This window comes from Fulmarus glacialis, unplaced genomic scaffold, assembly GCF_000690835.1.
Source record: "Fulmarus glacialis isolate BGI_N327 unplaced genomic scaffold, ASM69083v1 scaffold46397, whole genome shotgun sequence".
In the NCBI taxonomy this organism is placed as follows: domain Eukaryota; kingdom Metazoa; phylum Chordata; class Aves; order Procellariiformes; family Procellariidae; genus Fulmarus; species Fulmarus glacialis.
The window spans coordinates 8,912-32,596 of NW_009223427.1; the positions used below are offsets into that span (position 1 = coordinate 8,912).

General features: G+C 40.8%; 1 protein-coding gene across 1 annotated transcript; it reads right to left on the reverse strand.

The window, feature by feature from the left end:
* Positions 1–1,396: 1,396 nt before the first annotated feature.
* Positions 1,397–23,090, reverse strand: ATL2 (atlastin GTPase 2; the record flags this gene model as incomplete). The annotated part of the gene is made up of 12 exons (XM_009581795.1): positions 1,397–1,586; positions 3,689–4,120; positions 6,785–6,856; positions 8,097–8,153; positions 10,336–10,463; positions 11,338–11,476; positions 11,755–11,847; positions 12,927–12,983; positions 15,153–15,203; positions 16,330–16,434; positions 17,876–18,010; positions 22,810–23,090. Coding segments are annotated over 12 exons (1,670 nt in total), but the record flags the coding sequence as incomplete, so codon positions are not given.
* Positions 23,091–23,685: the final 595 nt, after the last annotated feature.

Below are 23,685 nucleotides of genomic sequence, written 5' to 3' on the forward strand. Positions count from 1 at the left end.
AGTAACAAGATTTCAGAGTGATACAGTTGTTGGAGGGCAGAAGCTGACAAGCAACTCCACAAGTCAAGAAGCTTTAGAATACCAGAAAGTTTTCCTATACAAGGAGGGGATATGAGCTAGACAGATGTCACCCTTCAGAGACAAGCATGAGAGGAACATCGGCTTCAACAGAAAACTATGAATTACAATAGACAATTTGTTCATATAATTGTCAGGATAAGTATTTGACATAGTTTATGTAGTAGAATACATACTCAAACATCTTTTAAAAATAAGCACGAATTTCATTTCATATATACACAACTGATTTTAATCATGTACTGAAAATAAATTACAGGAAATAACTTTAAAATGCAACAGAAGACAAGAGTTTCACAACAAACATTCCCATTGATTTTCCCAAGGGGGTGAAAGATTGCAGTGCTCAAGGCAGGTAAATATCACAAATATATCAAAAAACTTCAAATAATTGATGCATTCACACATTTACATGAGCCACAAACATTCCTTTACAGAGACTGCACTTAGCTATCACAGAACCAGGTTTTGCCATAAACTACAAAACTTTGATACAAAATTGTATTTATATATTTATATTTCATATACATGCCCTATCTGTGATTTCTTAAAAAATAAAAACTAAACACACTGTACAGACAATCCTAACTCATTGCTTGGTAGCTGTAGGCAACATTTTTGGATGGAATTTCTCCCCCAGTAGAATTAATGGCAATATTATATACATGAAGGCTAAACTGCAGAAAAAGACAGCTCAGTTCTGATATGCACCTCCCTCGGGACCAGGTCTGCGAGTTCAAGGCAAGACACCATGTGCTCTGACCCACTGCCTCCCTCACAAGTCAGTTCTGCTGTTGGTGGCGTGAGGAACCAACACATGCATTTGTGTAACACTGGTATAAAAGGCAATAAAGCAAGATACATATTGTAATGTAGTGGCTCTAATGGCTTCACTGACTTGATACACTCAAAACACAGAAACACTCGTTAGAGGTGGCAAGGGAACGTTGTGGAGCTGGGTACATTTCGTGAGAGCACACCTTATGTGGGTCTGATCATTATACTTCCCTGAAATTACCTCCCGCAGAGGACAGATTCCCACTGTAAGCCAGAGACTGCATCAACTCAAACACTGGGGGAAGACCCCTTCCCCACACACCCCCCGAACACTCACATGCACAGTTCACCAGGACGATACCCGAAACAGACACCCTCCCTCCCACCCCCAGCAGTCTCCATGGCACCAGTTTGTCTTAGAAGCAGAGCACTGACAAACTTGCTCTTCTCAGGTGATGGCAGCAATCTGTGAAGCCAGTCACACTAAACTACTTCTACAGTTGATTGTAAACTTTGGTTTATTTTTATTTTTTTTTTTTTAATTATTGAGTTCTCATGGTACAGCAAGCATGTCTAGGATGAGAGGGTAGAGTTGAAGAGGAGATGAACTGTCAGTCTGTCTTTAGTCTGGCATGGTGAGACACCTGCTCGGTCAGGCCTGCTTTGATAGAGTTTTTTACAGACTGCCTCATATGATCCTCCATCAAATTATCACTCATGGGCTTCAACACCTGTGGAATGAGAAATGTGCAAAAGAAACAAAAAAATGAGATAACCAAGGAAAATAAAATACAAAAACATACAAAGAGATGAGACTTGAAATAATGAAAAAACTTAGAACGCTGAAGTCTGACACAAACTGAAAGATAAATGAGTTTTGCTGCTACAGTAATGAGGTTAAATCAGTCACATGCTATGAACACAAGTGATATCCCTCCTATACAGCAGTATTTCACTGAATTCAAACCACTTTACAGTTCCTAGAAGATGGATGTGCAATTCCATACCCTATATGCAGCATCAGTCTGGTATGGTTACAGCATTTATGCAGACCGGCCCAGACGGTCCAGCTTATTGTCCTATATGTGTAAGTGTGAACACTTCAGATACAGAAAGAAAGTTAAAAATACTGGCTAGTTTTTCTTCTTGTTATTGTTGGATGAGAGTCGCTGTCGCGGCACTGATGTAAGAGCATGGCGAATCGTTCGGCGTCTAAGGACTTCAAAGAGTTTGGAAAACACCTAAAACACGAATTCAGCTGTTAGGAAAAGTGGCTCTTAGAAGGCGGCAGAAAAAGTCAATCGAGTTCAGAAAAAAGAAACTGATTGCCAGTAACTTCTCACCTTCCTGGGATTCCTCTGAAGCAAGGAGGGAAAAGAAAGGCAGAGATTCAGAAAAATCAATAGCAAGAACATGGTATATAATCAGAGTGACTCGGACAGGACCTATAGGTACTCTGCATATTATTGGTGATGTGCAACTGTAGCAACACCACCAGCAAGCTCTTTTGGAGACCACCTTCCTCTAGCCCACAAAAGGCAAGATGCTGCTAGCATAAGCCAAGTTCTCCCCCTTCCAGGGAAGGTCAGCAGTCAAATCAAGCCTTATGTGCTCTAGGTCTCCTACAGCACCAGCTGCACTCAGTGAGTACCTCCACGCAGAACTGACACCTTCCACTTTTCTTGCAGTGCTCTTCTGCCCCAAGCTCCAAAGCAAGAAGCTACGGTGGTACAGGAGAGCCTCAATTTTAACCACTAGTTAGGGGTGTGACTCAAAATTTAGTACCCTGTTGCTCATCTCCCTCCTATTATTAGAAATCCACTTTTTCCACTCCAGTGTAACTCATAACCTTGCCTGGTTGCTCAGATAGGTCTAGTGTACCACTGCCTATGACGAACCCTGAACAGAGTCCTTTCCAGATGTAAAAGAGAGCCTCTGTACAGAAGGCTCCAGTTAGTTATTTGCTCGTGCCTCGTAGGACCCATTTTAATGTCACCCCAGGGAAGTTCAGTGAGCCTTTTATTTCTAGTAACAACAGCACCAAAGTGTTTCCCTTCTGCTGGCACTGGACATAGATATTCGGAATGCTCCAAACACTACTTGTAAGAGGTGGTCAGGAATTCTCTACGTTGGCTTTACTGACACAGCTGTGTCAACTGGAATCACGCAGCAATATCTCTGTACAGAAGGCTTTCTCCTCCAGCTTTGGTACTCCTACATGTTGTCTTATCTTTCAGGAATTAGTCTGGCGAGTATTTCTCGCAACAGCAGTTGCACCAACTGAAGTTGTCACAGACAACACAAGCCTTCCTGAAGGAAGAAACCTGCTCTACATCCTCTTCTAGCAGTTGCTGCAAGTCAGTCTGGTTGCTGCAAGTCATCAGCCAGTTCTCTCTGAGGTCTAATTAGCCCTCCAGTGTCATACCATCAGGTGAGGTGAGGGAGGGCAGAAGTGTTTCGCCTTCCCCATTTCTTGCACCACCTGAGATACTTTATCCACCACATCCACAGGGCAAGTTTATCACTTTAAACGTACCTTTAAAAGCAGAATTCCTTGCTCTGAAAAGGTAACAAGATTTTTAAAGAGTCCCTCCACTCTTTGCCATCCATGCACCTAGTAAGGCCTTTAAATAACACTAAGCTTGTTTAACGTTCTTTGTGTGTGGCATCTCTTACTGAAGAGAGCAGTCACACTTCTGTGCTGATTTTCCCTTTGGCAGCACCAGCATTCTCCATTAGGTCTAGACCAACTTTTCACTCACAGCACTGAACAGAAACTTTTTGGTATATCTGCTCAAGAAAGGAAGATTTTGTGTTAAAAACAGATACCAACCTGTTCCCATATAGCTTCAGCAATCTGATCAATGGCTGTTCCAACTTCTCTGAATTCCCCAGAGTACTTAACGTATGCCCAAGTACAAAACGATATAAGAGCCATCCCCAGCACGAGATTACACAGGGTAGCTATGGAGTTCATACCAAGGAACCCAGTCAGTCCTGAGATTATATACATGGCAAACATGACTGCAAATAGAGTGGCAGGGGTACGAGCAGCATAAAAGATGTTTTTGCCATCGTTGTGCTTCACAAAGTTTGCATAGATCTCGTCGATTTCCACTTCAAGCTGTTCCTGGTAGCGCCGACAGAACTCCTCCCCTCCCATCTTCTTCACCGAGCAGAACTGCCTGACAGCTGACTCTCTGAAATCCTGGTGCTTCCGCTCAAGGTCCGATGGGGCAATGTAAGGCTTATCTCCCCCGCAAACCTGTTAGAGCAATCAGAGATGAGGTCATCACACCTTGAGTATCTTCTGCTGTACAGAAAGCAAACCTGCTCCTCACTGCCCCCCTCTCAAGCCAACATCAGACTACCTCCTGCTACAGAGCTTTCTTGGCTCTGTAAGCTCTAGAGTCCTGTTGCAAGTGAAGCAGCTAAAGGTATTTCGCATCATGGCACACTAAGAGCCTTATCTGTCTAATCACATACAGAGCTATAGCACAGGACTGAACTCATACTTTCAACTGTTCCCTTTGGGCAAGCCCAGAAGGACAGGACATCAGCCACACATACATTCCAATTATGAAAAGGTGAAATAAAGGAACACAGGAGGCAGAGAAAGCTTGGCTTGAGGAAGGTTAAGGAGAACTCTGAAGGCCACAAGCCCTCCCCTCAACTTTTTACTCCTGGTCACCCACCTCAGAGGGTCAGTGCAGAACTTGGACAAATAGGGTAGATTTTGCCCACTCAGAAAGTTTATTCCTGTTTATTTCTGCCACTAGCAGGCTCCATGGAACTTACCAGGTGATATGAATTAACAAGAACTAGCTGCTGACATCTTTAGCCTATTCTTCCCTAGACTGTCTTCTAGGCTTGATTCTGATCAACTTGTGAGAGTACATTTCTGCTGAAGAGACAAGACCATGAACTCAAATGGATACCCGTGATGTGGACACCCACCATCTTCCTCTCCCTGAATCAGCATGGGTATGAAAATGGTTAGACTCCAAGGATGTCTACTCTGTAAGACTGATTTCTGACCTCTTGAGGACTATGATTAGAGATTACCTAATCTGACCTAGAGAGGCCATCAGAGACATTCATATGGCAGATCAGGTCCAACTCCTCCAGACCCTCACAGTCAGACTATGTCTAAAACTGAAGACTCTTTCCATATGATGGCAAACAACAGCCTTCCCTCTCCTGCCTCAAAGTAGTCTTATCACAGTGCTTGTGATCTCATGTCTTGAGTGCAGCAACAACTTTAACTTTCTCCTGCTGCTCTCCCTTCAGCAGAACACAGAAAATCACTTTCTCAGAGTACAGCACCCCCTTTCTGCCTCACAAGATGCATGGCTTCACGGGCTAGCTTCTTCAAGGCAAACATCACTATCAAGATCCTGACACCCCCACTCTGCCCCCTGCTCAAGTTTAACAAGCACCTTTCTGCTTTTTCCGTATTGAAGTCCTCCATATCTGGAACCTCCCCCCTGGAAAATGGCTACTAGTCTCATCCCCCAAAACAGTCTTTTCACATTGCCCAGAGCGTTAAACACTAGGAGCTGCTGATGCATCATGACCACCACACAAATAACTGCCACTGTTTTCTTATACTCTGTGTGACTGCACCTGTTGTTCCTTACATTTAAGGTCATTAAGGGGACAGTATTTTGTTATGCACACTCAGCAGAGGAGAGCTTTGGTTCACAAGGAGAACTCAGAAATTACAGTAAGAACTATCTTTACATAATCCAAAGAGTTCCCACTTCTGTTCCTAAAAATAGAAATTTCAGAGCTGTGTCACACTAAGAACATCATCTGAGACATCTGGATAAAAAAGATTCAAGACATTTGTATGTATCTCTACAGTGATATAAAAATATACAGTACTGGGGAACATTACTATGGAAACAAGGCTGTTTGAGAGAACACCTGTTCCTGTTTATTCCTTGCCCCAAGTAAGAAACCTTACAACTACAGTATCTCAACAGCCATTGAAGATTCAAGGTAGGAAGGCAGACTCGGCATTTATTATGAACAACCCATTTACTATTTCAAGTGATTTTCCAAAATGGAAACAAATGAAGGAGTCCCTCTACCCCAGCAGAGCATTCCCAAAACAGCCTGATAACAACTGGAACTGGCTAGTCTGCCACTAGCATTAGGTCTTACTCTAATTTCAAAATGGAAAGCTACTTCAGCGATTAAGACCAGAATTAGCCTATTTAATGGGAGCTATGTTTGTAGCATGTTATCACACCTACTGGTCTTTTCCGGTTGTAGAGTTTCACAATAAGCATAGTCCTGTTAAGCTTTACAAGACATGGTATTGTTTTCAGAATTTCCTATGATAAAACCTTGCACAACACTACGTTGCAGTATGAAGTCCATCCAGACATTCAGCTTGGAGTGGTACAAGTGACTATCTTCAAGAGAAGAAGCAAGTAGGAAATCACATATACAGCTTTTTCAGACAAGATCATTCTTTCAAGTTTGTTTTTTTTTTTAAAAAACTTTAGACTAATTTTAATCCTTGCATTTTACAGCTAATGAATGACCACAATTCAGAAGCATGAGACTATAATACTAGAACTCTACCCTTGCATGACCCTGGCCCACCAAATGTCTCCTCACCTGTTTGCCCATTTCATGTCACAGGATTTTAAGATGTCTGTCAAGAGCAGCAGGGGGAATGAACAGCTGGTGTCTTACAAACACACCCATTCCCATACTTCCCCAGCAATTTCTGTCTCAAAGAATCCTCGTTTTGCTGCATCAGACATCTAGCCTCAGAGCAGAGTGCAGAAAACATGAGTACTGGCCCTAAGCTACTTTTCTCCATTAACATGCTCACAACCAACACCAAGTACAACATTAAAACTGAAGGCCTGTATTTGCATGTAGGCAGTTAGAAAAAGTTGTGTTATCATACCTGCTCCATGCCTTTACTGTACAAGTCTTTTGCTCCTGCCACAGCAGCAAGATTGTTCGCCTCGGCTGTTGCCTAGAAAACATTGAGCACTATGTATCATCACAGCATTGCCAGCTAGTTACATACATGTAGTTACACTGCATGTAACTACAACATACTCCCACAACCTCCAAAGCTTCAGATTGCCAGGAAAATGCACCACAAAAACAAGTGAAGGTTAGTGATATACATTAAAAAACAGATTACTGACTAGGAGAACGTTTTCTTCAGCTTTCTAGTACAGCTGCAGACAAACTCCCATGTGCTTGTACAGGCTTTTCATCATGAGCAATCTCTTCTGAATGCTCTATTGTTAATAAGCAAATAAGGATCACTAAACTATTAAACGTTAATCCTGATACATCACTACCTGTGAGGAAAGAAGCAAGCTGGTATTATTTCTGCACTATATATGTGCAGTTTTGGTGTCAGAATTTGTAAGAATTTAAGATTATTTTCAACCTGTGTCATGTCAGGGACAGTTATTCTAGCTGATGCTGCAAGATGTCATCTTCTGTATCTCCCAGACACATTTATGGCATGCTAAGTAGAGGAAATGATAGCAGCCTTAGTTTCATTGTGATGAGTTTTCTGAACTCCCCCAAAAGACTAAAGATTTGGTTCCTTGAAGGATGAGAAAACACCCAGAACAGTCATGTCTTAATGAAGTGACACAGGAAGCTTAAAAAAATCCAGTCTTACAAACACAAAGTGGTTAAATCTGACCCTAAAGCCCACACTTGGGTGAAAGCTCTTCATCTCAAACAATTCAAGGGTTCAACACATAGCTTTATACAGTTTGTGTTCAGATCACTTTAAAGGTGATTACATCCTCTTTGGATCAACCCAGTTATCCAATCTAACAAACCCACATAGAGCAGCGCAACACTGCAAGACAGTGGCAATAGCTGTACTACTATATGCCTTCTCCATTTTATCTGCTGCATCTGATGCTAAAAGCCCTCTGAATACAGTCTAAAAGAAACTGACAAAATAGCAAGTTACAGGAAACACATGCTTAGAAATCAAAGCAGCTAAAAAAAACCCAACTAACCAGATATACCCCTGCTCCCTTTGGTAGATGGAACTGAGGGAAGACACAAATGCGTACCCAGGCTACACAGTTCAGATGGCTTTCAAAGTACACAGCTCCTTCAAGAACTACAGCTCTGTGTGGGGGAGCTTCAGACCTGCAGCAGTCATGATCTTCAATTGCAAAGAACTTAGAAAGTACACATCGTCTATCAGATTATTTGAAAGAAAAATAAAATACCTGCAGCATAGATTTCGGATGAGGTAGCTCCTCTCCTTGATAGATTTTAATATAAGCCTAAAAAGAAGAAAGAAAAAAAAGGTTTCTTTTTCCTAAACGTTTATGATTGAAGAAAATGAGAGAAGAGGGATGATATAAAGATAGAGCTCATAGATTATTTCTTAGTAAAAATGCTAAGTATTCGATTAAGCAAATTTCTTCATGCAAGTCCGGCATTCTCACAGTTCTCTTTAGTGCTTTAATCCCTTTGCTTTCCTGTGCATTTGAGGCTGGGGCCTAGCAGGGTAGCATAGCACCTTGAGGAGACGTGGCCACTATTTCAAGAAATAACAGGCTTGACAGCAGGTTTCTGCTCCCTCAAATACGTAAGAAAGTCTTTGCTAGACAGGGCATCTTCACCCAAAACAAAAGAGTGAAGATGACTATCTCACACAGCCTTTCTGGCAAGAGGTCTGTCCAAACACACCCCAGTGCTGGGAGAACCAGTACTTTTATTTCCCCATATGCCTTGCTCCCTTGAAGTGTGGGAGGAAAAAAAGCAGATGAAAGCACTAATGCAGACAGAGCTGAGCTGCCAAATACTTCGGGAAGCCAAGCACGCAGTCTATCCCTCTGTGCCCCACCCGACCAATCCTCCAAGGTGTCCTTTCTTTCACCAGGGTTTCAGAAGGCTGGAAGAGAACACGTCCTTCATGTCATCTTCTCCAGCCCACAAGATGGCCCGTGGCAGCTCTTTGGGACAGATTATTGGAGGGGGCACAGCAGGCAGCAGTAGCCACTTCAGCGCTTTGGACAAGCTGTGCAAGTTAGACCAACAAGGCCACTCTCAGCCCTTCAGAGGCTGGACAGTTATTATTCTTCATGCTACTACTGCTCTCCCCCCCGGCTTGTCTACAAGCCTCTGCCCTGAGGATTTTTCTCTGTAAAGGAGGAGAGAACAAGGTTATCAGGGTCCCTATATACCCAATGCTCTAGGTTGTAGGACAACCTACAAAAATGTATAGAGTTATACAGGACTCTGTTCCCTCGACACCATCCTTGCTTCTGTAGCTATTTCCTCCAAGTAAAAGCCCTCCAGTTTCCAACTCAGACTTCACAATCTCAGCTTTAGATGCACAGTCCCAAGGGAGCAGTCCTCTTTAGTTACATAACCACAGTGTTTCCACAGCACCCTGCATGACTGCTTCTAGACTGGATACAGGACGTGAATCAGGCAGTTTTTTAATAGAGGAGGTTTTACACTCGGTTTTTAGGGTCAGTCCTTTCTAAACTGCTGTTGAATGCGCACTCCTTACACTGTATAGATCAGGTCTTGCCAGAGAAGAAAGTGGAACAAAAAGCAGCATGCAACTGTGTAAATACAGAGACTGAACAGACGAGCTCCAGAGTGTTGATTTTATGCTTGTCAGAACAGCCATGAGTTCTGCATCCCATATCATGTCTTTCCTTTATAAAAAGTTACTTCATTTTACAAGTGCGAAAGACTTCTGGTCTCAGATTCCTCCCTTGCATAGCTTCTTTCTTAACATCAGCCCAACTCTGTTCTGCTTTTAACATGCATGCTCAAAAGTAGTAATGCGAAATTAATGTCTTTACGAATGAGTGCCACTTTCTCCTACTAAGCCAACTGTCTAAGTTATTCCAATTCAGAAAAAGGTTACACACATCAGACCAATTCATGGCGATGCAGGGATTATGTTATCACATTTCTGCTGGTGTCACCATGATACCAGAACAGCTAAAGAGTCTAACAGCTGCAAGTATCATACACAAATATTTTAGAGCATACAGTGGTGCTGCACATGCAAGTGTGTAGAAAGCATCTTCCTTGCATGTTAAAAATGCAGAGGAAATTATCACTGCATACCCAGCAGTTTAAGAGCTGGTTTTCTATCTGTACAATCTAGATGAGATCCTCTTTCAAAAAAAAGGCAACATATCCAGACAAACTAGGATTTCAAAGTAGGAAAAAAAACTCTAATACAGCTTGAAGTATTTCAGCCTATTTACAAAGGAAAAAACCAAACCACAATTTTGCCAATAGTAGCTTGCTAAGAGCTATACTGTTAGGAAGTTGTGTGCCAGTTCTGGAAAGTCAGAGTAATGAAATGAAAATAAAAGCGAGCTGATCAGTGAGTGTCAGCCTAGATATCTTATCTTCTCTGGGAACAACATGCTCTAAAATTAGAATACTTTCTTTTAAGCCATTAACAGAAATAATTAGTATGAATTTGCTTACCTTGAAGTATTCTACAAGATCTCTACAGGTCACCTTGGATCCACTAATCTCTTTTTCTACCAAGTTTTCAGGGGCAAGCAGTAATGGTACCAAATTCCGCAGTTCGTTCTTAAAATCCTCATCTATATCTAGTAAAATTCAATCGATTTCAGACAAAAAAAAGTGGTTAGTTTTCTTTTCTATCTTACATTTCCTAAAGGAACACTGATAACGCTTCAAAATCCATAGCGTCACAACGCTTGACTACATTTTTAAGATATTTAAAGGCTTAAATACATAATATAAATTTAGTAAGTTCTACCTACTCTTTAATCTTAACTTCAGACTGAGAGAACAAGGTTCCATAGTCCTTGTAATATTTAAAGTGCATTTGCCCAATCACACCAACATCTTACACAATAATCCCACAGGTCTGTGCCCTCAGCACAGCAGTGGTTGGCATCCCACTACTGCAAACCCATTTTTAAGCCTTTGCCATTCTGATACATTCCCTCTGTTGGGGGACAAGCAGCAATTGGAGGAATCCTGACTGCCTCTCATTCTGCAGTTGCAGAAGCCTACAGCTTTTATTTTAAAGTCATTCATTTATTTTAAAGTCATAAAATCAACATTCTAAACTAAGAACTTTCGTTTAGCAAGTTCTTAGAGAAAAGCCTTTCAATTTTAAGAAAGTAAAGTCTTTAATTTTGTGAATTCTCCCCTCTGGAATCCTTACTTATCTTTAGAATCCTTATTTAATGACCTTTAAGTATGTCTCAAGTTATCAGATTACAATCAACAGCTAGACACATCCATTCCCTCTGCCTGCCTAACTCCTCTACTTTTAAATGACTGAAAAGAACACACAATGCACATTTTTAGATTCCGTAGTTTCACCTTTTAGCCCTACATTTTTCCAATCAAGCATTTCAATAGCCAACCATTTCAGTGTTTAACTTCCATTATAAAATAAAATAAACTCAGTGATCTGAATCAAGGAACACACAATGGAAAACTTCCTACCATTCAACCTCCCATCAAAATTTGGATTTGTTGCAACTTTAAGACCAGGGTGGGGCAACAGGAAACAGCCAAGATTACTGAAACAGGAGTGAATATGCTTCCTTACATTCTGTAGCTCTTCATGTTGGTTTTGCTTTACCTGAAGAAAAAAAAGGCAGTAAGAACTGCTAATAGTTTTGCAGTAATGCAATTAAGATTAAATACCAGCTTAAAAGCACTAAGAGCACGAAAGTGTGTTTAAGCTTTCATTCCTGAATCTAAAAATGTCAAGTTCTAAACCCCAGAACTACACACGAGTGGGAACATCACAGATGTATTTTATTAGCACCAAGCGTTAGCTCATCGTGCATTATTATCTTGACGGTAAGTTGTCACTTAAGTTAGAAGACCACACTAGGACTACTGGAGATAACTTACCTGCAATCTTTTCTCTAGGAACTTTTTTCCTCCTTCCAAGCCATATGCATGTTCATAAGGATAACTCCAATCTCTAATTAAGAACATTAGTGTCTGTAACAGGAAGAACAACAGCAGTGAACAGCTTGCATCATTCCTAAGATCAAAAACTCCATCACACGTGTGATTATTTTAAGTAAAAAAATGTCTAAGCTTGGCTGCTCTAAATGAAGTAGCCTTGTAGTTTTGTGGTGCAAGCGTTTGCTTGTTTAAAAAAAAAAAAAAAAAAAAAAAAAAACAACCACCCACAAAACAAAACAAAAAAACAAACAACCAAACCTACACACCAAACACAAAAATGCAACTCACTCCTTATCTGAAAGGAAGTACCCAAGTGTCTCAAAAAGATAGCTTCCCTGTTCCATGGGTTTGCCTTTTGCTATCCCACAGGGATTACACTGTCCTCTCTCCAATCAGCTGAAGATAGAAAACAAACCTTGACATTACTCTATCAGACGAGGTGCTTTACGAAGAATGCATCTTGCCTGGGCCAATCACAAGAACATCGGGGACTCACACTTGCAGGCTGAATATTCTAGATACACAAGAGTCTTAAAACTCACCACTAACAGCAGTTGACTAGTACCCTATAGGTTAAGGAGGATACTTCAGGATGGGAGAGATCTCAGTCTTTGTCTCCACTAAACAGAAGCAGCCTCAAACCCTTCTCTGGCCTAGCAAACAGTCAGGAGATGCTAGCAGTTTTGAGACTTTTAACAGCCAGCAACGCTTCAAGTAAATGAAACGCAACATGGCCCTCCTCAATGCTATTTCTTAGAGGCCACACGACCTTTACTCAGAACCACGTACCACCAGCAAAGACCAACCATACCTCGAAGAGTAATGAGTAAGAAGGCAGTGCCAAACTTTTCTCCTCAACGTCTGCACATCACTTGACACTTTCATTCCTTTTATGCCTTATAACTCAGGCACAAAGCTATACTTGCCCAAAATGTGATCCTCTTCAGCATTTTTCCATTGTGCTTTTGCCAAGAAATGTGGTGACAGGGAAGGAAAATCAGTCTTGTAGAGAACAGGCTAGCTTCAGCCCAACTAATTTCTCATCATAAATTATCCTGAGCTCATTTTCTACCCATTCAATTGCTTAAGATCCATTTAACATATATAGTTACCTGAAACGGCTTTTGATAAATTTCTTCCATAGCTAGTCTTCCATATTCTGTAAACAACTGATAGAAAGAAGAGTGTAAGGATGCCACATATAAAACACATTTTTTCTACTGTACAATATTCTATTATGTCACTAGAAAATAAAGCATTTGATCTTAAATCTATTATGGGTTGAGAATGGCCAATACACCTCAAGAACAAGTACACCAATCCTCAGTAAAATTCAGGACGGAGACATGATTTCCACTGGTTTCACAGTGCCATTCCATAACTGTCAACGCACCGCAGCTCTAAGTGGGTGGCCTGTGGGCTATTCCCAGAGGAAAGCTGGCTGCGTCTCTCAGCAGACCAGTTTCCAACACTTGTTTCCTAGGCTAAGGAGGAGAGCCTGTCTAACATTTGCCCCTTACTTCCCACAAAAGATTTATTCCTGGAAATGTCAAGGAACTTGGCTAGATCCAATGTATCGGACATTTAAATACAAGCCAAGTTCAGCAGCATCCCAGATCTCTACTTCAGCCCATGACCTTAACTGATAATTGTTCTTTCCTTCCAGTATAAAGGCAAGTGTCAGCTGTCTTCCTCTCATTGCTTTCACCATCTTTAATACCAGCAGCATCATTCTTCACTGGACTGAGTGGGCCAGACAACCCACAAGAACAAGAATTATGGACTGTGATGGCTGTTTCAGCAGAGGTCAATACTGTCAGGTGTTGATCCATGCTAACCCCCTTACAGATCTTGGAGGTCAAAATGAAGGAAGCACACCAGTATCCTCTAGTACCAGGCAACTGTTCTTCTGCATTAAAACTAACTCCTGGAACATCTCAGGTAAATTTCATGGCTAAAAGGACAGTTCCCCCTGCGTTGATCACAAGAGCATCTGAAAACTTAAAAGACTAATTTAACACAAATTAACTTCCAAGCCCTTGTCACCCTGAGCAAAAGAAGCTCTGAAGTGGCCAAGCACCCACATGAGACTGGCTCCTTTGATCCTAACTCCCTACCTCAGTCTCTTCCCTGCTACATGTTAAAGGCAGCCAGAGACTAATAGTATTTCAGAATAACAGAAACTACTGTTATAACAGAAATTCAGAATTTCCTTCCCTCAGCCCATGATTCCTTGCCCCAACTTTAAATGCAGGGGTGTCCCCTACCCACTGCTTATATTTATCACCCTTCCGTTCCCTTTCTTCCCTCAAATCTCACCCTCCAGTATAAGAGAAAGGGATCACTCTATTCAGATTGCACTGAGGCTGTCAAAGACCAAAGTCATGAGGAAAGCCTGGCTTTCAAATAATTAGCTAAGGCTTTTTTTGTTAGCAGTGCTTGGTTGGGTTTTTTTGGGGTGGGGGGATGTTGGCCCAGTGATACAACTCTGTTAACTGAGAACAGCATCACAAGACTATGTTTAGTTAGTGCTCTTCTACTTCCAGTATTGGCAGCCAGTCTTTTGCAGTACTGACCAAGACAGAAGTCCTTTCAATCAGAAGACATGTAAAACAGTTTTAAGCTGTGACAAGGTCATAGCCTGAGCACAGGCAGGCATTTGTTAATACACAAGCTAGCCTTTAAAGCTACAGGTTTTAAGTTAAGGAGATAAGGTTCTTGCACCATCCATATGAAGCCAGAATTCAGTGGCCTTTGACCACAATGTTCCATCAGAGGATGAAAACTCCACAGTACAGAGAGGACAACTCTTTCCTGCTTTTGATTCTAAGCAGAAATAAAACTCCGTAGAAGTTTCTCAGTTGAAAAACTAGAGAAGGCTTCTGGATAGAACATACTCTTTCTGCCCTGACCCAAGCTCCCATATTTCTTTAGAAACTGGTTATGATACACCATCCATTTTCCTATTTTAGAGAAAAAGAAGAAACATTGGAATTTTCTCATTAAGTACTTCCGTAAATCATTTTCCTTTCTCATCCTTTCAGGAATTTCAGAACTTACTATATAGAGAACAGACTTTAGAAAGATAAGATTTAGCCAGATTAGAAGCCTGTACCATTTTACCTCTGCATTGGCACAGTAGAAGCATCACAGCATCATGGAGTTGACGCAAATAATATTGTTAGAGGCAGTACTAGTTTTAACATCAGGTCAGCTTCAGTGTTTTATATGAAGTAGCAGGCAGCTCCCAAATCACAGTTACATTAGTAGTAACTTCAAGAACAATGTGAACACTAGCCGTTCAGAAGCAGCTTAATATAAATTCAGCATATTCTTACCTGCAAATGTTGAAGGTCATCTTCCTGAATATTCTGGGACAAGTTGTATACCTAAAAGAGACAGTAAAAGAATTACAGTGTAACATGAAACCATTACCTTACATTCATGTAGTCTCTTAGGTATCTTGAGTATTTTTACCCCCTCCAGAAAAGTCTAACTACCAGAAAGTCAGCAACGAGAAAGGTGTCATAGAACGCATGTCAAACAAAAGTCACTTCCTTATACAGAGTACTAGGGACAAAACCACTGCTGACTACCCTAATCCTTCTTAGAAGAGCTTCCTTCCAAGGAAGCAAGCCACAAAAGAATCAGAGAAGACTGCTGAATGCTTCAAATCACCACATACATGTGAGACAGGAGGACTGAGAAGGGCACGTCTGTTTGCCATCCTCAAGTCCAAGTGCTCTAGGATTCAGTGATCCAGCAGCTGCATCTCTGACACAGAAATGACTGGGTAGTTAGTTCACCAGGTTTTTTTGCTTTCAAATCTTCCCAGAGAAATCTGATTTTATCCAGGGAGCTCGTGACTGTTTCAACAGCTTGAATACTAAACAGCAGTAAACTCAAAGATGCACCAAAAACCCTCAACTTATCCTAACCACAGGAATAAAACAAAACAAACAAAAAAATCCAAACAAACCCACCAAAAACAACCCCACAGGGCAGAAGTAGTGTTGTACATACTCCTGTTACTTTCATGTTGTAGTATGTCTGAAGAAGGTCACTTGTCACCCCCCAAAAACCTGCTCACTTTTGGCGCATTTAAGGCACAAGCTTAAAAGTAGTTTTGAGCATAGCACAAAAGAATTGTCAGAAGTTTAACAGTAGCAGCAATTTTAAGTTTGGCTGATCACAGTGTAATTTCACCCCAAACTGTATCTAAAAGATTCTGTAACACATCTGTACAGAAGCAGTTGCTACTTTGACATCTTTTTTTGGGATTCCTCAGTTCTGTCAGCACTTTAACTCAGGTTGGCCTTGGATAACTTTGATTCCACAGAGAAACTTATGTAGTATACTACACTGAAAATAAGACATTAAGTATGAAAGCTTAAATGATAGTTGGAGGAAGAGATGCAGGTGAACTTTCAAAGAGTGGCTAGAGAGATATTCTTTGCATGTTCAGGATAGAGGGTTCCTATAGCTGCCATTATTTGCCAGCACAAGTATTCTCACCTGGACAGAGCTCGTCATGGTGCTCAGAGCAAAAACCGTTGCACAGTCTTTGATAGTGGACTGGCTATCAAAGGCACCTTGGGTATCCATGAGTAGTACAGCAACCTAGAGAGTTTTAAAGAGCAGCAATAGTTAACCAAATTGTTAACACTTTCAAGCTCCAGGCCATTGGGATAAGTTCTATTTCAAGCAGAGCAAGTCTCTGCCCCTATACCTACTTATTAAATCTCAGTCAGCTCCCTGTGCACATGCTTATATACACCTACAGCTGAGTAAGCAACAACTAGAGGGTCGTGTCAAAAGCCTCAAGTCCTTGGGCTTGCTACACTAGTTACCCTCTCCCACAGAAATAGCCTCCCTCAGCCCAGTGGAGATAACAGACAGCTCTCATTCACTGGAAGAACTTCAGTCTCAGCTGACAATCCAGCATAGTTCATTAGAGCTAAGAGTGAGATGGTTACTTTTAAAAATACATCTATCTTAAAATTGTTTTCAGAAGAAAACAAGATAATTGATACTGACTGTCTGCTAGAATGACAAGGAATACAGTGATCTTAATAATAAAAGTTAATCTGTCCAATTCCCATCTTTGGAATCTACTACAACTCCCTTCTTTTTCAGCTAGAGAGGACTGATAAGCAAGAACAAGTGAGTGATTTGTCCCCAGAGCACAACTAAATCCTCACAACTTAACTGTTTTTTAGCCAGAGAACTATTTGGTTAGCTATGAAATTTGATAAAACTTCCTGCACGCCCCTAAGCAACTACCTGTTTAAGATCAGTGTCCCATATTAAATGGCCATCAGATGTTTCTTTTGCAAATGCAAAGGGTATGAAAGTTAAATAACCAAGAGCTTATGGTTCAGGAGAACATGAATAGCTCAAGATACACCACAAGTATTGTGGAGTAAATATTTATTAACAACATTAACACTTTGTTTCAGCATGAAGATAAATACCTACAACCAAACTTTGTAGTTAAACTGGCTTAGAGTTAAAAAAGATGCACCAGCTTTGATTAGAATAGAGTTAGTGCCTTTTATCCCACTGTTAGACTTAGTCCTTTTTTACAGACTACCTGTTAAACTATTCAGAAGGACCAGCTTCCAGACACTGAAGCTGTTTCCAGTATTTATAGCCATGCATTATATTTCAGTAGAACACAGCTACAAGCTAGAACACATTCTTACCTCTCAAAAAACAGTGTTACAGAGCTGATTTTATCACAGCATTTGCCTATATATGGTATTTATAGCCATTACAGTTTTACAACATCCACAGGATAACCCACGCAACAGCCTGGACAGAGTAGAGTTTGCCAGAACAAAGTACTCTCAGAATGGGACTATTGTTGGAGACTGAATCTTACAACCCAGCAGGAAAATTGATACTTGCACTGATATAAGGTTTCCAAATATGTTACGCAGCTACTGAATGCAAAGAAAAGCAACTGATGTTTGAACTGCCTCCGTGAAACCTATGGCATTAACGGTATACACACAGAGGCAAAAATCCTTACATACACCTATTTAAGTCAAGCACTTACCTTTGTTCCATTTGGTTTATCAATTACAAACACTTCACTCCAAATCTGAATGCCAGTGGTTTCCCGTTCACATCCACCTCTCCATGTAAACCCAGTCAATGGCTCAGTGTTTCCACCTATCCAGCAAGGAGAAGTCTACAAAACAAGAGGAGAAACTCCTTTAAAACCAAGGAGGAGATTTCTTTTTTTTTAACATGCTATGTTTTAGCAGACTTCCACATTGTTCTCTCATTTTCCTAAGAGCCGATGGACAACACTACACAAAATATTAAAACACAGTGCTACTCTGCTGTGTTTCAAGGATCATCCACAAAGAAATGTTGTTTGAGTCTACTATATTTCAGTGGTTGCATGACTCTACAGCCACTGAAGAGTGTATGTGCACAGCTTTCAAGTCTCAAGCACTCAGAGCTAATGAGAACAGCTCAGTTTTGTCCATCGATTCCACTTCACACTCATGCTCTTCTCTCACAGTTGAGAGAACTCAACTCAAACACAGTTTGAGCTAATAGCATGTATTTTAACTACAAAACCAGCTAAACCTCTGCAAGGAACAAAAAACCTGATCTTGACTTAATCCTCTCCCTTTCCCCTCACAAACAGGTCAACTGCTGAAACTAGCTAAGCATCTAAGCCCCTGCACTAACAGAGGCCAGCACAAGACTACCAACACCAGCTTGCAGAAGCCAAAGAGAATAGGCAAGGACCAGAAGATCGACAATCTATACTTGTCACGGTTACAAAATACTTTTTCCTAAGTGATTAGGATTCAAGAGAAAAGGTCATGTTGAGAGTTTGATACATGTCAATCAACCCATCCATATTAAAATTTTATTGGCACCTTGCCCACTTTGGGAAAGGCTGTCAGAGAGTCAAGTACAGTTTTCAGCTAACATTTCTGGCTGATGGTACCGTAATGAGATCTTCGGTCCTCAAGGACAGGCAACACATGGAGCAGTGGCTCACGCACAAGAATCCAGCCATTATATGAGCACATTTAACCCAGAAATGTAGTTTATGTATTGGGCAAGTAAGGAGCATGAACAGGTACCCTGAGGAAGTTTCACTGTGATAGGTTTATATATACTGAAATCCTACATGAGAGAAGTGGTAGGCAGACAATAGTTTAACTGATGAGGGAGCTTAGAGAAAAACCTTTATTTCACAGGCTAGAACACAGCATGCTGGCAGAACAGAAAGAAACGTTTAGTGAATTTGCCTCTGACTGCCCAGAGATTACCAGCCAGGAAAGTGTGCTCTTTGAGAAGGTCAAAGGGGAGACTTCTCAATTCACTAGGCGATGGTCTCTACCTTGCTGACTCTGCGCTGGCAGTTTTCAGAAAATTTCAGAAAAGAGCTCAAGACACATCTCTTCTCAAGACACATCTCAGAAAACAGCATGAGCACCCAGGGGCTATACAGAATAGAAATACTTACTACAAGTAAGTGAAACTGCTTATTTCTAAAGGGGGATGGGAAAAAAAACCTGCACACATTCCTCATGCCTAGCAGCATGCAGAGAAAACCATACTAAGAGGGGAAAGGCAATCAAGCAGTTCTGCACCAGCATTCTCCCAAATGTTAAGTGCACACCATTCAGCTCTGCTATTTGGATCAGATATGACAAAACTAAGTGAGATGAGCAGATAAAAATTCAGAAAATGAACACAGGTATCCAAGTGAAAAGAACCACAGGTAGGTTGTTTGGGGTTTTTTTTTGTTGGATTTGTTTTGTTTTGTCATGCACATACCAGAGAGACTAAGCAAAACATGAACAGCTTTCCCCTGGAGTTTTTTATTCCAGGAGATGCTTATGCATCCACTGACAACTCTAGAAATCAAAGCTCCAGGCCTGCTTTGGGCTTCAGTACACCTCAGAATACAGTTTTGCAATGTCAAATCATGTTTCACAGGTATATGTCAATGCACTGTAGCTTTTCACTTTTTCAAAAGAATCAGTTACATTATTCAACAATATGTTTCATTTGTCATTTATACAAGAATACTTTTTCCCGGTTTGGTCCAGAAATTATCCTTATTTGTAGCAATTCAGACCAAAACTACACAAATCTTTTGACAAGAACCTCAATGAGCACTAGATATGACCACAATCGATTTCATATGTGATTCATGTCACAGGAGGCTTTGGTGTCTTAACAGTAACAACTTCAGCTGAAGCTGCTTCATCTGGTGGATGATGCACTTAAGCCTGTCTCTGACTGACCTCTGCATCAGTTTGAAGCACTCCTAGCTTGTCACTTCCTTAGTCTTTCCTTAGTTAAAACTCAGTATTTTAACAGTCTCCATCCATCAAGTTGGCTTGAAAAATATTCAAGAGATGGGAGGACGAAAAAAAGACTTTGTTCCTACATGAAATCAAGCTAGAAGTTGCACTACAATTTTGTATCGGTCACCTAAAAGATTACCTCTCTAAATATATTCCACACTAAGGAAAGGACCAATGCAGCTTTATTTGCATAGTGCCATTACTACACAGTGCACCTTGCAGATTAATACAAGCTAAGAAGGTCATACGCCTGTAAAAAAAGCTTTTAAATCTAAATTTATTAGTGTTACTGCACCCAACTCTTAATAAGGCTTAAACTGCAACAAAGATCACAGGATCCTTGCAGCAGCTTGCTGAGTACACAACTGCTGCTGTTTTGTGGCAGATTATTCTGTTCCATTTCAAATGAGCAATCATAACACTAATATCAGTGCTTGAAATGAGATTCCCACCTCCCTGAAGTTGGTGACCAATCTCAGCTATGCCAAAATCCTACCTGTGACTTCAACTGGCACAAGTGAGATTTTTAGAATGGTAACTTTTCACATGACCTCCAGCTCTTGGTTTAAGACAAGAAAATGGGATTCTGAAATATCTTGGCAAGTTTTTCATCACACATGTTAATATCCACCGGGGAGGATATCCCAAATTGCTTCATTAGCATACAAACTGAATGCAGATGCTTTAGTATTTTGTGCAGGATCCAATATTTAGTTCACAGAAAATACAGACAAATTAAGCCTGACTGAAGATGGAACAATCAGACTAAAGAGTACAATAAAACTATACCAAGGCCTCCCCTCCTGTACTGAAATTTGCATAAGCATAGAGGATACCATTTGACTTGATACAATTCAGCAGTGCTCAAAAAAGGAGGCATTGCACTTATCTTCTCTCATCCACAACTCCCATCAATCAGTTTGCAGCAGCTCTGATGCTTGTCAAACTCTTTCAACTGAGCTGGCAGGAAAGCAATTCAGCAAAGTGCAGTGTCTTCTGATGCATCACTGAATTGGATCAGCTCAGCCAAGGGCCTGCAAGCATTACAGCTTCAGAATGCAAATGCCTGGCCAGAAGCAGCACATGGAGAGCAAGACCCCTCTGCTTTTGGTAAGAGATAGTTGTTACAGTAGATGGCCAAGTTTGCCTTCATCTTCAGTTTAAGTGAAACAAATGGTATTTTGAAGGACACCTATAGAAAACTGGAAAAAGTGATTGCACAATAAAGGGAACAGAGAGGCATGATATTACACAAGGCTGAAACAGTGTTTCAATCCATTTTGCTTTATGAACTTTTGTTTTATTTCAGTCTGAAAGTCAGAGTATTTGCTTAAAACCCACCCCATCTATTTTTGGAAGGAACTAGCACTACCTCTACGCAGCCACCATCTAGCTCAGATTGCTATACTTCTTGGGAGTTTGGGTTTTTTGTTTGTGGTTTGTCTGGGGGTTCTTTTGGGGTTTTTTGGTTTGTTTTTAATATAAACAGGACACTAGAGAGGGTTTATATACACACACAAAAGGCCACCCACTGAACAGCTATATCAATGAAATGTTTATTCCTCCCTAGGTTAAAAGAGTCTTAAGAAGTTGGGAGCACCAGCTTGCTACTCTGTATTCCTCCTACCATATCCTCAGTGTCTTTCTTACAGAGCTCTTGGCAAATCAGTGAGAGGAATTCAATAGCAGGCACTACTGGGAGTGAGAGAAAAGACGTCTTCATCTGCCAACTACCAGCAGCTTCTTTGCAATATTCCCATATTTCCTGTAACTGCAGGGTTCATCTTGACTTCTCCTCAAGCCAGCTAGCACAAAGGTAAAATAGATGCAGTCATGGTTAGTTTCTGCTACGTGAATTCCAACTCCAAAGAACAGCTACCAAAAAAGTAAACAGTTCCAGTTTTTTAAAAGCTTCAAAAAGCAACAAAACACCAAATTGTCAATATTCACTATGCAGATTAAAAGAAACACACTACAGCCTGTGACAGGCAGATGTGTATGTTCACAGGAGGCCCTACGCCACCTTCTCCATATCAGCCAAGAGTTCGAAGAATAGTAGACACAAGACAACACCAGCGAAAAGCTACAAACTAAGAGAAGGAATTAAATTTTAGATCAGGCATTCATTAACCAATGACTTAAAAGGATTTTAAAAGTTCCTGGATTATGCACATTCCAAGCAGCAAACAGGAGACTTTCTCCCTTTTGCCATACCTCAGATTTAAGCAGATTCAGTCCTCCAATAGCTACCTGAAAAGACTCTTCTTTTTGCAATGGCTAAGCTAGTGCTACAATACGATTTCAGGAGATCAAGCCAAAGCAAGATTCCTCCAAGCCACCACATGGATGAGCCCTTCTCCAAAGCTCAACTAGAAGACCACCATACTCCCTCATTCAAGTTCTTCTCATGCCCACTTACATCAGGACACCAATAAGTTCCCTTGGTAACTGCAGGAAAATTTATACTGAAAACTGTTGCTTAAATACACTTCTTCACAGAGTAGAAACAGAGTAGCTGGCTTCCCCACCCCCCAATAAGTAAGAAAAATTTGACCTGCTATATTTGTGCTCAAGTTAACAAATACAAAGGTAAATGACTAAAATACCAAACAACTTTTCTCCTGCAGGGAAAATCCAAATTACTCACCCTGTTATACATGTATCTAAGCATGAAGTCCAGCAGAAAAGATTTTCCTTTGCGGAAAGCTCCTGCTACAGACACAACTACTATGTTAAGATCTTTGATGTGTTCCTGAAGCAAGATTTTTTCCAATGCTTCTTCATCTAATTCAAAGTTATGGTCATCTTCATGAGCAAGAACAATCTGTATGGGGCGCGGCTTATCCAAATCCACTTCATCATCTGAGTCTGGCAGGGCATCTGAGTCAGGTAGGGCATCCTCCTCTTCTTCTTCCTCATAATGCTTACCTGCAAATTGACAGGTTACAGTACATTAGTAAGTCAGAGCTTAGGGCACAAGACATTTCTTTCAAGTGAAGCCTTGAGCTGGGTTTTCATTCCCAGCAGCGAAAGTGATGTTCTTGGGAATGCACAGGTGCAGACAATGAGATAACAGAAGTTCCCTGTCCGTTTTCATCAGCTTTGTGTATAGCCTACTTTTCAGATCTTCAGCATTCTCTATGTTTTACGAAATCACAAAAGAAAACTGGTTTTCAGCATCAAAACCCCTTTTAAAGGCTTCTTAAGTATAACTTCCATTAAAAATCAAGGGCTTTTTCTCTCTTATCTGGAAAAAATTCATTAGCTTAAAATAAGCTCCAGAGAGGACCAAAAAAGGCCATTTTTAGATCACCACCTTCTTATACTATTGTAAGGAAGAAGAAAAAAGAAAAAAAAAAAAAAAAAATCAATGTTTCTGTCAGTTTTGTTTGCCAACATGTACAAGCAAGATCACTGATCTAGTATGTACCTTAGGATTACATACATCAGATGACTAAATTCCTCTCTAATTCCAACACATTACACCTGTTTCAATTCTCAATACAGCACAGACTTCAGAGTG